Raw genomic sequence first — 14,232 nt, 5'->3', positions numbered from 1 at the left:
CACACACACATTACATATATGCACGCACACACTATATAGTACCCAGGAAAATGAAACTTGATTAAAGATGAGCCTTAGTTAAGGATACCTAAATAAATAATCAACCAAATGAAAAGAAGGAATCTGTCATTACCCACCTAGTATGCCTTTAACTTTTGTTTTCTCACTTTCTTACCTTATCCATGTGACAGAGTACCAAAAAAGAACTTAAATAAATCAAAGCATTCTATTATCAAATATGTACTGCTCACATATTCTTCATTTGAACTATTCGAAGTACAAAAGTTCTATGTTTAAACAAGTTCACCCTCCAGAAAGATAACATGGAATGAAATTATACGTCGTTTTAATCATTTCAAACTCCAATTCTAAGGTCGTTGACTGAATCAAAATTTCATTCCAGTACAGTCCCTTCATAGTTACAAAAACACATTACATTGTTTTGGCTAGATGTTACATCAAACTATGTTCAGACTAGTGGAGATGTCCTCAACTTCTCTGCCTTCCAGCCTCTGTTAATCTTATCGATGAATTCTTCCACTCTCCTTCTCAGCTCATCATCTTCTTCGTTGTCATTCACTTCGTCATCATGTATCATGATTGCTCTGTTGACATTTGATGGAGTGCTAGCTCCAATTGTCGCGTTGTTCTTGCCAAATGAACTTCTAGAATTTGATCCATTTATGTTATTCTTGGATCTCTCATTCGATCCATTTATGTCATTCCTCTTCCTGCTGTCAACAGTTGGATGGGAAGTCACATGATCATGATGAGAGGTGGGTTTTGAGCCACCTAAGAGTAGAATGCCGATAATAAAATTGCAGAAACAAAAGACGAGAAGAGAATTGGAAGTGGCCAGAGTGATCAACTCAATTGTGGAAGTAAACATGGTTTTGGGAAGGAAAAGAAGGGGAGGAAAATTCCAATGACTAACAACAGGAGGCTGGAGATAGCTAGGAAAAGAAGAGAATATTTCCAATGAAGAAGATAGGAGGTTGAGAGAGTCAGCTGAGAGGTATTATTGGTGTGTGAGCAGAATGAGGATGTGTTAAGCCTTTTTAAAGGCTTGTTTGGATGAGAAAAAAGTGTAGTTAGGAAGCCTTTGTAGCTCATTGAAGGATTAAATTAATGAAGTGTGGTGTGAAAGCTGAAATGGGTTGACTTATTATATGTTTTTGTTTAATCATTAATGTATCAATGAATTTGTGAAGCTTCCATCACAACTGAAATGTGGAGCTTCTCTTTATTGTTTAATCAAAGTCTTTGTAACCACCAAAGAACCTCACATGGCTACTCAGTTTCTTATGCCATCTAATTTCAACAACAATGACATCACATAACTCATATTTAGGAGTGTTTTTCTGTTTTTTTTTTTCTCACCGTTTTCTTATTATTTTTGTTCTTTAACTTCACTTTTACCATTTACAAATTAGGAAGTGGCTTAAATAGTGCAAGGAGGACAAAGGTTTCGCTTTGATAAAATTCTGTTTGCTGTTTCTACATATTCGAAGTATACACAATAACATGATCAAGTACTTACAGTAAAGAGACTATAAATAATATACTTCAATAAAGATAAATAAATATGGTAAAGTTTTATTATTATTATTATTAATTACTATTATACGACACTAAATGGCCTCAATTTTAATGGTATAACCTCTCATCCTCAAAGAGGGGAGGGAATTGAGTATAGGTCTGGTCAAATTTTTTATAGGAATTGGTAAAATTGATTGATTTCTTCCCCAAAACCAATTATATTTTTCACACTAACCTACAAATGTGCGGCGAACAACCACACCTCATGATCATGGGGATTACTTTCACCCAAAAGGGAGAACACCGTGAAAATAAATAAAATAAAATAAATTAAATTAAATACACAAAAATAGTGATTTAAGTATGAAGGATACTTTTGGAAAAATGATATAAATATCCCTAGCATAAAAGGGTCGGTAGCATATGAACCAGTGGGTCAAATTCACATGATCACACATCCAGAGTGGAGAAACTTAAATCAAATTAATGAAAAGTTGGATTGGAGAGAAAATAAAAAGTGAAGGATACCTAGTACAGGACACCAATATCCACATAGACATAGACAGAGAGGGAGAGTACAAACATGGCCTTTCCGTTTTTCTATTCATTCTGCTAAAGCCGTGGTTAAATAAATAACAAACTGGCAAGATTTTGATATATTATATCCTCATGAACAATTCCTTTCAGTGAACATCTGGCTGTTAACACATGTCCTCATAGGCAGTAGTGTGCTTACCTTTTTTCACTTTACTTTGATCAAAAGAGACTCATTGAGCATTCAGGCTACCCAGCTCACGAGTGCCCCCCCAGCGCACCGAATATATCTATTCCCAGCTCACCCCAGATAATGCACATTGAGGAACACCCATCTTATGTACAAAAAGAGCTGCCTCTAGCAGCACTTCTTACCAATCTGTAAGTGCTAACAAAGCTGCCTCTAGACGTACAAGGAGACTAACTCGGGCAACAACACAGAAATCTTTGGCACATCCTTTCAGATCCACGAAAGAGCTCTCTTTTGATGGAAAATTAGAGTATAGCTGAGATTATATCTACTCAAAGAAATCTGGGCTCATATTGATTCTCTAAGCAACAGAGAGACCTTATAATAAGCGTGGAGGGCCTGCTCTCAACAATACACAGGAAACACAAACCCCGATGGGGAAACGAAAAGTGAGCTGAAATATTTCAGTAACTTTCACCTTATGACATTGCTCAACATCTAGATGGGAAAACATGTCAAGGCTAAGGGGCTATGAAGAACACATATCACTCTTGTTAAGGGATCAGCTTTTGGTTCAATGTGTGGAGATGGGATCCAGAAGATGGATGACCAGATGGAAAATAACTTTTAAGGCAATCCACAGAACATCCTTACCCGCTCGGGCCAATGATACATCAACCCCATCTAACAGGGAATAACAGTGGTAGTAATGATAACAATGGGAAAAAATTGTAACAATACCAACCGCAACATCGAACAAATGAACAAAAACTGACATTTAAAGTGACAAAGTACTAATATTAATAGCTTCATGAATTTTGTATATCAGAAATAGCAATTTTGTACTCATGAATTTGAATAAGAATAACAACAGCAATTCGAATTTCAATAAATATAACTACTGTAATTTGAATTTTAATAAGAATAACTACACCAATCTAATAATAATAATAATAGAAGTAAACAATCCAACATGTTCACAGAGAGTACAAGATGCTTGACATGCATATCTGATCTCCCTAAACAAATTCTAGGCCAAGTTGAATTAGCTAGGAATAAATATTACTCTATCAACTCATAGACAAGTAGACAAAATATGAGACAGTTCAAGTATCATTCATACCTCCCCTATGCAGAAGAAATAATCAAGTCATAAATACAAGACTAATTCAATATCAGCAAAACTCTGCTTCAAATTATATGTAATCAAAAACGGAAATATATAAACTTCAAAGCGAGCACAATTAAATAGAAAATCCAACTTTCAGTCTCACATAGCTTAAAATCACCAAAAAAGCTCAATAGGTTACAACAACCTATTAATAAAAGGCTGTAGATCTTCCACAGTAAACTCCGTAAGCTGCCCTCTTTACTTTACTCATCCTTCTAACAGTCAAAGAGAACAAACCATAAGAAAATGGATCACCTCTTCCTTTTCTTATTTCCTGAGGAATCATTTTTGTTGAAGCTTCTCAAATCATTTGTGGTCTCAGCTGTATTCTGCTTCTTCATACCTTTCCTTCCTCCAAAACCAAACTTAGAATCTTTGAAGTCCCTACCCTTTTTCATCTTATTTGCTCCTTTCTTCCCCTTGCCACCACCTTGTCTTGCCTTCCCTCCAGAGCGATCTCCAGGAGCCACCCATGGCCTCTTCTTATTTGACCTCTCAAATGTTTTTCCATCTTCGAAATTAAAACCCATCTCACCATCTTCGTCACCCCCGGCAAATCCACTCTGCTGCCTCTGCTTCCTCCACTTCTTAACAGATTCTATCTCATCTTTTTTCTGCTTAGACCTCTCCTTAATCTTCTGAGCCTGAACCTCTTTAGCTATTTTCTTTGCCTCCCTCGCTTTTCTTCTCTCCTCAGCCTCCTCAATCTTCTTCTTCTCTGACAAGAGCCGGCCCTTAACCTTCTCCATGTGATTATCAGTTTTCACCATCTCAGCATAATAGTCGGAAGGCCTGAGAAAAGGAAGCCTCGCAGAATCAAACTTCACAAAAGCCTGCCGTGTACCCTCCAATGCCTGTGTATAGAAAGCAAGCTCCCGTGTCAGGTCATCATTCACGTCCACCTCTTGCTCTCTATCAATATCAATGGAGAGCTTGTGGATCCATTCCACATTCTCAGGCCACCTAATATCGTCAAGTTTATCAAGCAGACCGTCTCTGTTGTATATAGAGGTCTTTGAAGGTTCAGTCAACTTCACATCTTCATCTTCTTCTGATTCTGACTCAGATTCCGAAGCCTCCACATTAACATCTCCCATTCCAACATCGTTCAGTATATCATCATCAGACAGTACCGGATCTTCAACGAGAACCCCCATCAAATAAACCTATTAAAATCAAAATACAATTTACTGTTACAATTAGAACACGAAAACATATCATTTGTTCTTCAAGGAAAACATAACACACGTTTCAATCACAGTTTCTTTGTGAGTCTGTTCATATCTAATTCGAGAATGCAAAAGTCGCCCCTTTTGTTATGGAACAGACCCTAAACCTAGATAAAATTTTAGGACCAACCAAATTATAGGCATCAATGAGGGGTTAAAAGTTAAAACTATCCTACAAATTGAGAAAGAAAAAACACTAGATTTCAATTTAAAGTAAGATAGAATAAGCATGAAATAAACATATTGAACACAACAACAACAACCAAGCCTTCTTCAACTACTTGGGGCTGGCTACATGAATCTCATGTTTCTATTCCGCTCTATTAGCCTCAAAATAAACATATTAAATATGACTACAAAAACATATAGAAATTCACACAAAGAGAGCAAATAGGTGCCTGAAGCCAGCAGATCAATTAAAACCTCTAGCATAAGAAGAAACTTGAAAATATCCCACCAATCAGATCCTCCCCTCAGCAAATAATCGTTCAAGATAAGAAAAAGATTGTTTGATCGAAACCCAGGAAAATCCAAGAAATATTGATGAATTTGAGTGACATGTGTGAGAATATGTATCTAAATTTGACTAACACAGTCCAGCAGCGAACAAAAGAACTTAAGAAATTATTAAAAATTAACACTTGCCCAGAAACTAAATCTGACTTGTATACAATCATATAGAAGAAAAAAATGCTCATAGACTCCTTACAACAAAAACCCAGAAAGAAGAAACAAAAATCACAGAAAGCTTCTATCGATTTTAAACAAAGAATAAGTAAAAAAAAAAAAAAATCAAAAAGAAGAAGAAGAAGAGTACAGAGGAAAGAGCAAGATATACCTCGAGAACAGCTCAATGGAAGTATTTAGAGTCGTCGGCAACTCGCTGAGGTTGTCGGAAGTTAACCAGGTCGCGCTACTGTTCGCTGCTCGCTTCGCCAGGTCGCCTCGCGAGTTGAAACCTCAGACCTAGGTTTTCATTTTGATGATGCTTATTTTAACATTTGTTTGAGATTGGGCCTTAAAGTGGGCTTTAAATCTTTATGTTGGAGAAAGGCTTGACTGTTTCTCTAGAAAACGGGCTAGGGGCCCAAAAAGTGAAGGAAATAACCAATTAATTTAGTTTGAAAAATAAAATAAATATATAACATTGATCCCTTTTATATCTTCTTCTTTTTCTTTTTTTTTTCTTTTTTTTTTTTTTTTTTTTTTCCTGTTTTAAAATGCACGGATGGCACTTTTGGTCACGCACTATTCCATTTCTCTGCATTCTTGTGGTGTTCCTTTTTTTCTTTTTCCTTTTTATATCTTTTAGGAATCCCTAGCATCTTAAGGATGATGCAAATTGAAATAATTTATGTTTTATTTTATTATTATTATTTTTTATTTTTTTTAAGTGAGTTCCATAACAAGGATCCCAAAAGAAAAAACAAAATAATAATAATAATAAATTCCACTTAGAAGGGGTTGGATTTTTTTAAGTTGAGACAAGACTTCTCAGCTTGATGGTTAAACAATTCTATCAAAATGTTTAAATTGAAAATTTAAATGAACTTGCCCAAATTTTTAATACTAAATACTCATCTTATTACCAATGTAACTTAATATTATCGCTTCTACCTCCAAAAGCAATGGTCTTGTAGTCGAATAGTATAATGGTCTTGTAGTCGAATAGTATCTCTTCTATTCCTAAAAGTCAAGTGAGAGTTTAGTCCCTAATGCTCCGTTAGGTAGGAAGAAAAATTTTGAATGGAAGGGAGGGAATAAAGGATGACTGAGACATCCCAGCGAAGAGATTAACTGTTTCTCTCTTTTTGTTCGATTGGATGGAAGAAAATAGAAAAAATTATAATTTTGTTTGATCTATAAGATAAAAGGAAATTTTTAAATTGTTTTTACCATTAAACTCATCCCTTACTTTATTTATAAGATTTATTAAATGTTTATAAAGGATGATGTAGTAATTTAAAACTTATATAATAGACTCACTTGTTTTTAACCCTGCAGATGAAAATTTGTGAAAATCCTTTCTATTATTCTTTTTTTCCTTATATCATCTCTACCGAACTAAAAAAATTGTTCTTTCCTTTTTATTTTCCTTTTACCCCTCTTCTTTCCTTCCTACCTATAGCATAAAGAAAAAAAAAATAAGCTTGTGAATGGTGTGCTTGTTACTTGCCAAAACATATACTATTTTGACGATCATGATTTTAAGAATTTGTTCCCTCATGATCCTTATACTAGAGCTTTTGACAAGATATATAAACTCGACTATTTTTTCGTTCATTTCATTTGAAATAATGTATATAATAATTCCCCTCAACTAGTTTACAAGATGGTAAACCAGGTAACCAAAATGCCATTTATTAAGGTTATGTTTATTTATTGAAGTTATGTTTGTTTTGACGTTTCAAGTAAAATATTTTTTTATCTTTGCTTTTTTGATGTTCGGTAAAAGTGTAGGTTGAGGGTGGGATCGTATCAGATGGACACGAGACGTATAAAATAATAATGAGTACGTTACTTTTATTAAGTTTCAAATTTTTTTTATTTTTATTTTTTCGTAAAATATTTATGACAACGACAATCAAACACCAGAAAATAAAAAAAAAATATTTTTTTAAAATTAATTTACATCTAAACAAACGAAGCCTAAACTTCTAACCATTTTCAAGGTCATTTCATTTGGTTTGGCCGCACCAAAAAAAACCGGTCTCATGAATGCAAAGCAAATTATGTGCAGTTCAACTCAAGTGACCTTAGGAGTGACAGTTTGGTCTCAAAGATGCACCTTATATTTTAGTTTGAATCATTTTTTCCTATAATATTACAAGATAACACAATCGAGATTAAACGTAGTTAACCAAGATCAAATAATTAAATTATTAATCTCTTGCTAGTTGCTACTAAGCTGCTCAGCCAAATAAAAGCAAATACGAAAAAGAACAAAAAAATAGTACACTACCATGAAATTGTATTGTATTAAGCAGAGTGCATGATTTTTAAGTGAAAGGTGAAACATCATTTGATATGCAAGACCTTAGTGTTCTGAGAGCACAAGTTATTACCCACATTCAATCAGCACAATCTTCTTAAAATCAGTTATTGGAGTATTCAGCAATACATACTCTTAATTCCATTTGGCAGCATTGAAATGCACCAGTTTTTACAGTAAAACCTTTGCTCGCATGAATACTCTGTTACAAACAACTCCGAATTCAGGCTTATGATAACCAACAAAACCATTTTACATGACGAGAATCAAAATGAAAAGATTCAAGACCATATTCAACTACTGGTTTATAAAGCATTAAGGTATCCCAAATGGGAAGAAGGAAATCTCTAATACATTAGAGGAGGTGACCAATAGACATCTACCAAATCAACTTCAAACACCAGACATGATTTTGATAGCATCGTGCCACCACTCACCAGCACCTCAAGCCTGTATATATATAATAAAACAAGATATTCTTACAAAGGCAATAACATATACATGACCAGATGCATGCAATTAGACAAACACGAGGGGGGAGGGAGGGAGAGATCCATGCTTAATCAATAAACATTTCTGGATAGATAAGCACAAAGTGGTTCCTTCTAAATCAAGTCATGTTTGACGCTATAAACGGAATTTTTAATTGATGTGTATTGTATTTTCTCAAATACTATACGTTACTTTTACCCGAGTAAAAGCTGCTGAATTGGCCTATTTCTTGTTGGCCCTTGCAGAGGTCTCACACTTAACTCCTAGCTCTCCATTAAGAAAGGACCTCACCCGATTTGGCTTGGCTTCTTTTTCTCCTGTGTCTTGGATTGATTCTAGGTTGTATCAGTGCGATCCATATTTGCATTCAGGCTTGATCTTTTTTTTCTTCTTGGTCTTTTTTTCTTTCTTTGTGGTCTTTTTTTTCTTCCCGCGGGAGTGGTTTTCATCAGCAGTGTCACAACTTCTGAACAAATATCGAACAAAAATACACATGTAATTAACATAAACATAATTATAGCATCATGATCAACCCTGATACATAAAGCTTTCATCTAACAAACATAAACACAGTTCAGAACATAAACACATGAAGGCTGAAATTCTTATCTTAGTGTCTGCTCTAAAAAAAAAAGCGCACAGAGAGAGGAAGGATGCAGTTCATTAAGAAATAAGAAAGCAACGATTTTGGTGGAATTTTATGTAGATAACTTCATATGGCTGCAATAAGGCCTTGTTAATTTATTTGTTTGTTTCTTTTCATTAGTGTACTATAGTACTAGTTGAACTGACAATTTGGCAATCACAATAAGGCATTGTTATTTATTTACTTTTGACTACTATAAGGCATCGCTAGTATCAATAGTACTAGTTGAACTGAGAATTTGGCTCTTGATTACTTGATTAATCGTAATACAGATACTGGTATATTACATACACAATGTTCGACAAATATCATTTTGGTATTTTACTACCTTCAGGATTCTAAAGGAGAGAATGACAGAACTCACTTTTCAATTGTTTGATGCTCATCGTGTTCTCCGACAGGTGGAGCCTGGTCCATGTCCCTGGTAGTTGCCTCTACAGTCTGGCTATCTCTCGATTTCTCCTCATTGCCCCTTGTTTTCTTCTTTTTCTTCTTCTTCTTTTGCTTAACATCGTTTTCAGGAACTACTTCAGTTGTTGCAAGGGGAGAATCAAACTGTTGGCTAGTTAACCTGCTTTCAAGAGATGCACTAAGAGAACAGAAACAAAATAACAAATGAAAAAATCTTTAAGCGACCTGTTCTCAAGACTAACCTAACTGGAGATCAAGGTCCACAGATAATAGTACAAACCAGAAACAACTCAAAATGAACCCGTTACTAGTTTTTCATCAAATACTGTACCTGGGCAGATTTATTACCTTGCATGTTCACCATCTTGAATGATAGCATCAACTTTTCTTTTCAAACTTTTAACACGATCAGAATCATCTTTCGCCTTTTTTCTCTTGCCTTTCTCCTTTGTTCCCTTGGTATTCATAACTTTTGCTTTGTCCTTACGAGGGGAAGATGTTGCAAAACCATCTTCATCTTCACTTTCCAAGATTGGGAAACTAGTACCTCTCCCGATAACAATTTGTTGCTGTGAGATACCTTTGTCACCAAATGCACTTAGCTGACCTTTTCTCTTTGGTCGTTTAGATGTATGATTCTCAGTAGCAGGTTTCTCATCATCCAATATCTCCTCAATTACCACTAATATGAATCCAGGAAATTTCCCAAGGAAAAATGATCAGAAGTTAGATGCTAATATAAATCACAAAGCACAACATAACAAGGAACTAGTCAGACTTTAATAACGTATAACCCTCTGTACTAAAGAGAACAACAAAGATATAATTTATAAAAATAAAAAAAATAAAAACTGCTTACAGATGACTGGTAATTTTATATGAATCACCACATCTTCAGCTGGAAGCAATTTCAGTTTTTTTTTTTCCCTTGACCATATATACGAAACTAAGTGAAATCCGAAAATCAAACTTAATTTTTTGAATACAAACACAAGAAAAAGAGATGATTCAGATATAGAGATCATACCTCAATATTATAAAGAGAGAGAGGGGGGGGGGGGGGGGGCGGCGGGGCGGGGTTGTGGGTGGGTTGGTTGGTGTTTAAATCTTAAGAAGTAGCCACAGAAGCGTCAATGAAAGTAAAAATCTAGAAAAGCTCAAGAGACGGGGAAAGAGCTTCACATTGCACACCCACCAATTCTTCATGTCCAAAGAAACCCTAGTCCAATCAATAAAAATGCAAAGGACAGGGAGAGAAAAGGAGAGAGAACTTCATAATTCAACCTCAGATTAGAAATCTCAACAATAAGTATTATATAACTTTATTTGGAAACATCACATTACAAAGACAGTACAATGTATATGAAGCCTTGTTATAGAGTTGTATGTATGTAATAATGTATAAACGTACATTTGTAGGATTGGATCGAGGTCAATCCAAGTTCAGTCCAGTGGACATCAGGTTCATTAGGAATTGGATCAACTTCCCCTCACTATATCCAACTTAATAGATAATATTCAAAACAGTATCCAACCAAATGACAAGCCTAATGATGACACTCATGATGAGTAGTAATGAAAAGCCAAAATCTACAGAGTCATCCTTAATTTTTCCAATAACAATCAAATATTAATGACGTTAGTTGAGGTATTCATGCTAAAAAAATCAACTAACTTGTTTCGTCCTTGTACCTAATCGAAACTTTATTCCACCAGTTTTTAATGTATAAAGCATATTTCCTAAAATGTAGCTAATATTGAAAAAATCACATACCAAAATTATATGTAAGTGACAAATTATGGATTTTTTTATGAGAAGGCTGGAAACTAGTATAAGCTGAAAGGAAAATAGACCTAGGAATCACTTGCCAGAATCATGTGAAGATACATAAAAATTAAAAGAGATATACCTCCACAATTATGTACAGGTGAAGGTGGGAACATGTCAACATCATCATTAAAAAAGTGATATCCGTAATCATCTTCAGTAGAATCAGTACTATAATCAGTAGAATCAGTACTAGAATCAGTAGATTCATCAGTCTCTGTATCAGCAATATCTTCAGCATACAAATCACTTCATGTCATAGTGAAGGAAAGTAGAGAAAAATCACAAAACAGACCCCATTAACACAATTACAAGGAAAGCTTAATACTATTATTTGCCCATTAAGAGTAAACTGACTGGGAAAAAAAATATAGTGATAATGTGATAGTCAATTGAATCTTTCCAGAGAGAAAAAAGAAATGTCAATTGAATCAGAAATCAGAAGGATACTCGTAATCATCAGTAACGCTGTCTTGACTTCCGAGAAGAAAGAAACCAGAGAGATGAACACTGTCAGGTCCAATAACTGAAAATATCACTTCATCGGACTCCTCAAATTCAAGATTTAATGCGCAAGTCTCAAGTCTTTCTGGTAACAAAGAACATAAGTAAATTGGCTTCTCATCTCCGACATTACACTGAACTATGCTCTTCCTTGCCGATGAGCCACTTCCTAATGTTGCCTAAATCGTCACATGATACAAATTGTCGAGCAATGCTAATTTAGATTCAATTGCTAATTCAAAAAACTGAAAAGGATGTAGCAAAGTTGGGTATATTCTAAAACTTAAAATTATAAAATCATACTGCAAGTTATACACCCTCAAATGATCCTATCCCCCTACTAAAAAAAAAAAACTTGAACATGTGACCAACATAAAAATTTGAATTCTCAACGAACAATCTAGTTGACAATAAAGAAAATTTAGGAACATTTTAAATGTATATATAAACCAAAATTCTGGAAAATAAATGACCATATCACGCAATTAAAATTTTGAATAAACTATAATAATTATTTCCAAAATCAAATTTCAAATAGTGTTAAGCAGCAAGTATCATCACAAAACATAAATTATCAAGCTATACAAACAAAACCAAATTATAAGACCACAGTAGTCTTTTATATCCAATATAAAAAAAGAAAATTCTAAAATACTTTAACTAGCCTTTAATGAAGTCTAAAAATATATGAGTGGCCGTCTCGTCGAAGCAATTCCTAGAATATCAAAATATATGAATCAAAGCCAAAAATAGGTCTATAGGTGTGTGTACACACGCATTCCTAATCTCTTGTTATCTGTAACTATTCAAATATTGAATTTAGATAACAAAAAACTGAAGCACCGTATATTTAATTAATTGAAGCTTTGTGAAGAAACCTGAGATACGTGAAGCCTTCCTCGGTTTTCATCGAACCGATGAGTGTACGGACTGCCCGATTTAATTTCAATTCCTGAAACGAACCACGAAAGTAAATGCGGTATCGATGAAAATAATGTAAAATCCTATGTTTGGTTGCTGAGAAATCATGTGAAACGAAAGGAAAATTAAAGAAATGATCTGGAACTAACCCCAGAACGCCATTCCTCGGGTGGAACTGGAGCTTCTCTAAAACCCTCAGTGTTTTAAACCCTAACGCCGAACATCAGGGACGCCACGTGGCTGTACTTAAGCACTGAAACGTGGTCAGAAAAGCGAGGTCTACGTATAACACCTGGCCGGAGAGGAAATATTTCGGGTAATTTATGATACTAGATGTGTAATGGGCCGGCCTAAGCCGAAGCATGTGGTCCGTTTGATGTCTGTCATCTGACCCAAAAAAAACTTAAAACTACTATTATATTTACGCTTTGTGACCAAAAGAGTCCGACAACGACTCAGACACCCCTGAATGGCCCAAAAGATTAAGCATCGAAGCCCAATATCTTTCCCACGACCAAGACTCTTATCAATAACGATTTGAACACCTTCTTAGTATGGCGTGAGTCAAATTGAAAATTATATATTAAAAATTTTAAAAGTTAAATTTTAAGTACTGAAGTTTTCAAGTATTAATTAAAAAATAAATATTATTTTTTATATCTTTTTGAATTTTTAATGCCTATCACTTAAAATTTTACCATATTTTAAGTGTTGCTTATCATTTCTACTGATTTTATCATATTTTAAGTGTTGTTTATCATTTTTAATACTATCACTTAAAATTTTATCATATTTATTGCTCCTTCTTGGCAATGTTTTTGTAACTACAATTCTTCTGTAATGAGTAGAGTTTGGTTATTATGCAATCATGCTCCACCTTCTCTTCAACTCTCAAGTTTAATTGATCACAAAGTGAAATGTCTTGCCTCATTTATTTATGCTGCTAATATTGCCACTAATGGAAGGACTCTTTGGAAAAGCTTTAGTCACACCACATATTTTTTTTTACTCACTCTACTTATTTTAACTTTTGCCTTCCTATTCTTCTAGTATTACCTTCCGTGGACTATTACCGCATTTAAATATATTTTTTTGTTCACATCCAAAACATCTTTCTCGTTTTTCTCTCATTTTATCTCCAATTTAAAATAAAATTTACACTACTCTAACTATCTCCCAAGCTTGGTCATTTTATAACTTTGTCATTTATAGTCTTACCATAACTCCATCTCAACATTCACATTTTTTATTATAATTCTGTCGTTTAACGTTTTTCTCTCATTTTATCTCCAATTTTAAATAAAATTTATACTACTCTAACTATCTCCCAAGTGTGGTCATTTTATAACTCTGTCATTTATAGTCTTGCCATAACTCCATCTCAACATTCACATTTTTACTTATAATTATGTCATTTAATTAAGGTAAAGTGAAGAAACAAGCAAACAAATATGTTATATAACAAATGTGCAGCAACAATCTTGTTATTTAGTATGTGCATATAAACCCCTATAATTTATGTAGTAAAATTTTGTAACAAATTACCTCGTTAGTTAATTTTGACCAATTTATTTTTATAAAAATTTCAAAATAGTTTTTTTATTTGGTTTAAAGGTATTTTAGGTATTTCAATCTTCTTTTTTTCCTATTTTATACTCACACACACCCTTTAAGTAAATTGTTTGTACTCAAAATAAGTCTAATTTTAATTATGGAGTACTTCCTAAACTAACATAGTCAAGTTCTTACTCACTTGTAGGGTTTGTTTCTGTTTT

General features: G+C 34.1%; 2 protein-coding genes across 3 annotated transcripts; both read right to left on the bottom strand.

Moving 5' to 3' along the window:
* Positions 1 to 3,438: 3,438 nt before the first annotated feature.
* LOC132312591 (probable rRNA-processing protein EBP2 homolog) lies at positions 3,439 to 5,658 on the bottom strand. The gene is made up of 2 exons (XM_059811013.1): positions 5,502 to 5,658; positions 3,439 to 4,600 (listed from the first exon to the last, which is right to left on the bottom strand). The coding sequence occupies exon 2, from the start codon at positions 4,589 to 4,591 to the stop codon at positions 3,686 to 3,688; it is 906 nt and encodes a 301-aa protein (XP_059666996.1). The 5' UTR covers positions 4,592 to 4,600; positions 5,502 to 5,658; the 3' UTR covers positions 3,439 to 3,685.
* Positions 5,659 to 7,773: 2,115 nt separating this feature from the next.
* LOC132312590 (peptidyl-prolyl cis-trans isomerase FKBP53-like) lies at positions 7,774 to 12,684 on the bottom strand. 2 transcript variants are annotated; one of them, XR_009483299.1, is made up of 8 exons: positions 12,607 to 12,684; positions 12,415 to 12,488; positions 11,483 to 11,715; positions 11,115 to 11,281; positions 9,553 to 9,886; positions 9,158 to 9,364; positions 8,346 to 8,613; positions 7,774 to 8,105 (listed from the first exon to the last, which is right to left on the bottom strand). XR_009483299.1 is itself a non-coding variant. In XM_059811012.1 (7 exons), exons 1-7 carry the CDS (start codon positions 12,617 to 12,619, stop codon positions 8,493 to 8,495), a joined length of 1,149 nt encoding a protein of 382 aa, XP_059666995.1. In that variant the 5' UTR covers positions 12,620 to 12,684; the 3' UTR covers positions 7,774 to 8,492. The 2 variants fall into 2 exon arrangements, 1 of the variants encoding a protein (XP_059666995.1); XM_059811012.1 differs by having other exon boundaries at positions 7,774 to 8,613.
* Between the last annotated feature and the right edge of the window lie 1,548 nt (positions 12,685 to 14,232).

The sequence above is a fragment of the Cornus florida genome, unplaced genomic scaffold (assembly GCF_030987335.1).
Source record: "Cornus florida cultivar Cherokee Brave unplaced genomic scaffold, ASM3098733v1 CherokeeBrave_3.0.0_Hap2_Chr06, whole genome shotgun sequence".
NCBI lineage: Eukaryota > Viridiplantae > Streptophyta > Magnoliopsida > Cornales > Cornaceae > Cornus > Cornus florida.
The sequence above is the reverse complement of the archived record's forward strand: the minus strand, read 5'-3'. Positions and strand labels throughout refer to the sequence as shown.

What these genes read in the sequence shown, in the direction of transcription:
- LOC132312591 (XM_059811013.1), bottom strand. Translation starts at nt 4,591, where the DNA reads ATGGGGGTTCTCGTTGAAGATCCGGTACTGTCTGATGATGATATACTG.
- LOC132312590 (XM_059811012.1), bottom strand. An exon ending in GAAGGCTTCACGTATCTCAG is followed by an intron (nt 11,716 to 12,414) that starts GTTTCTTCACAA and finishes GTGACGATTTAG; the next exon opens with GCAACATTAGGAAGTGGCTC. An exon ending in GAGCATCAAACAATTGAAAA is followed by an intron (nt 8,614 to 9,157) that starts GTGAGTTCTGTC and finishes ATATTTGTTCAG; the next exon opens with AAGTTGTGACACTGCTGATG.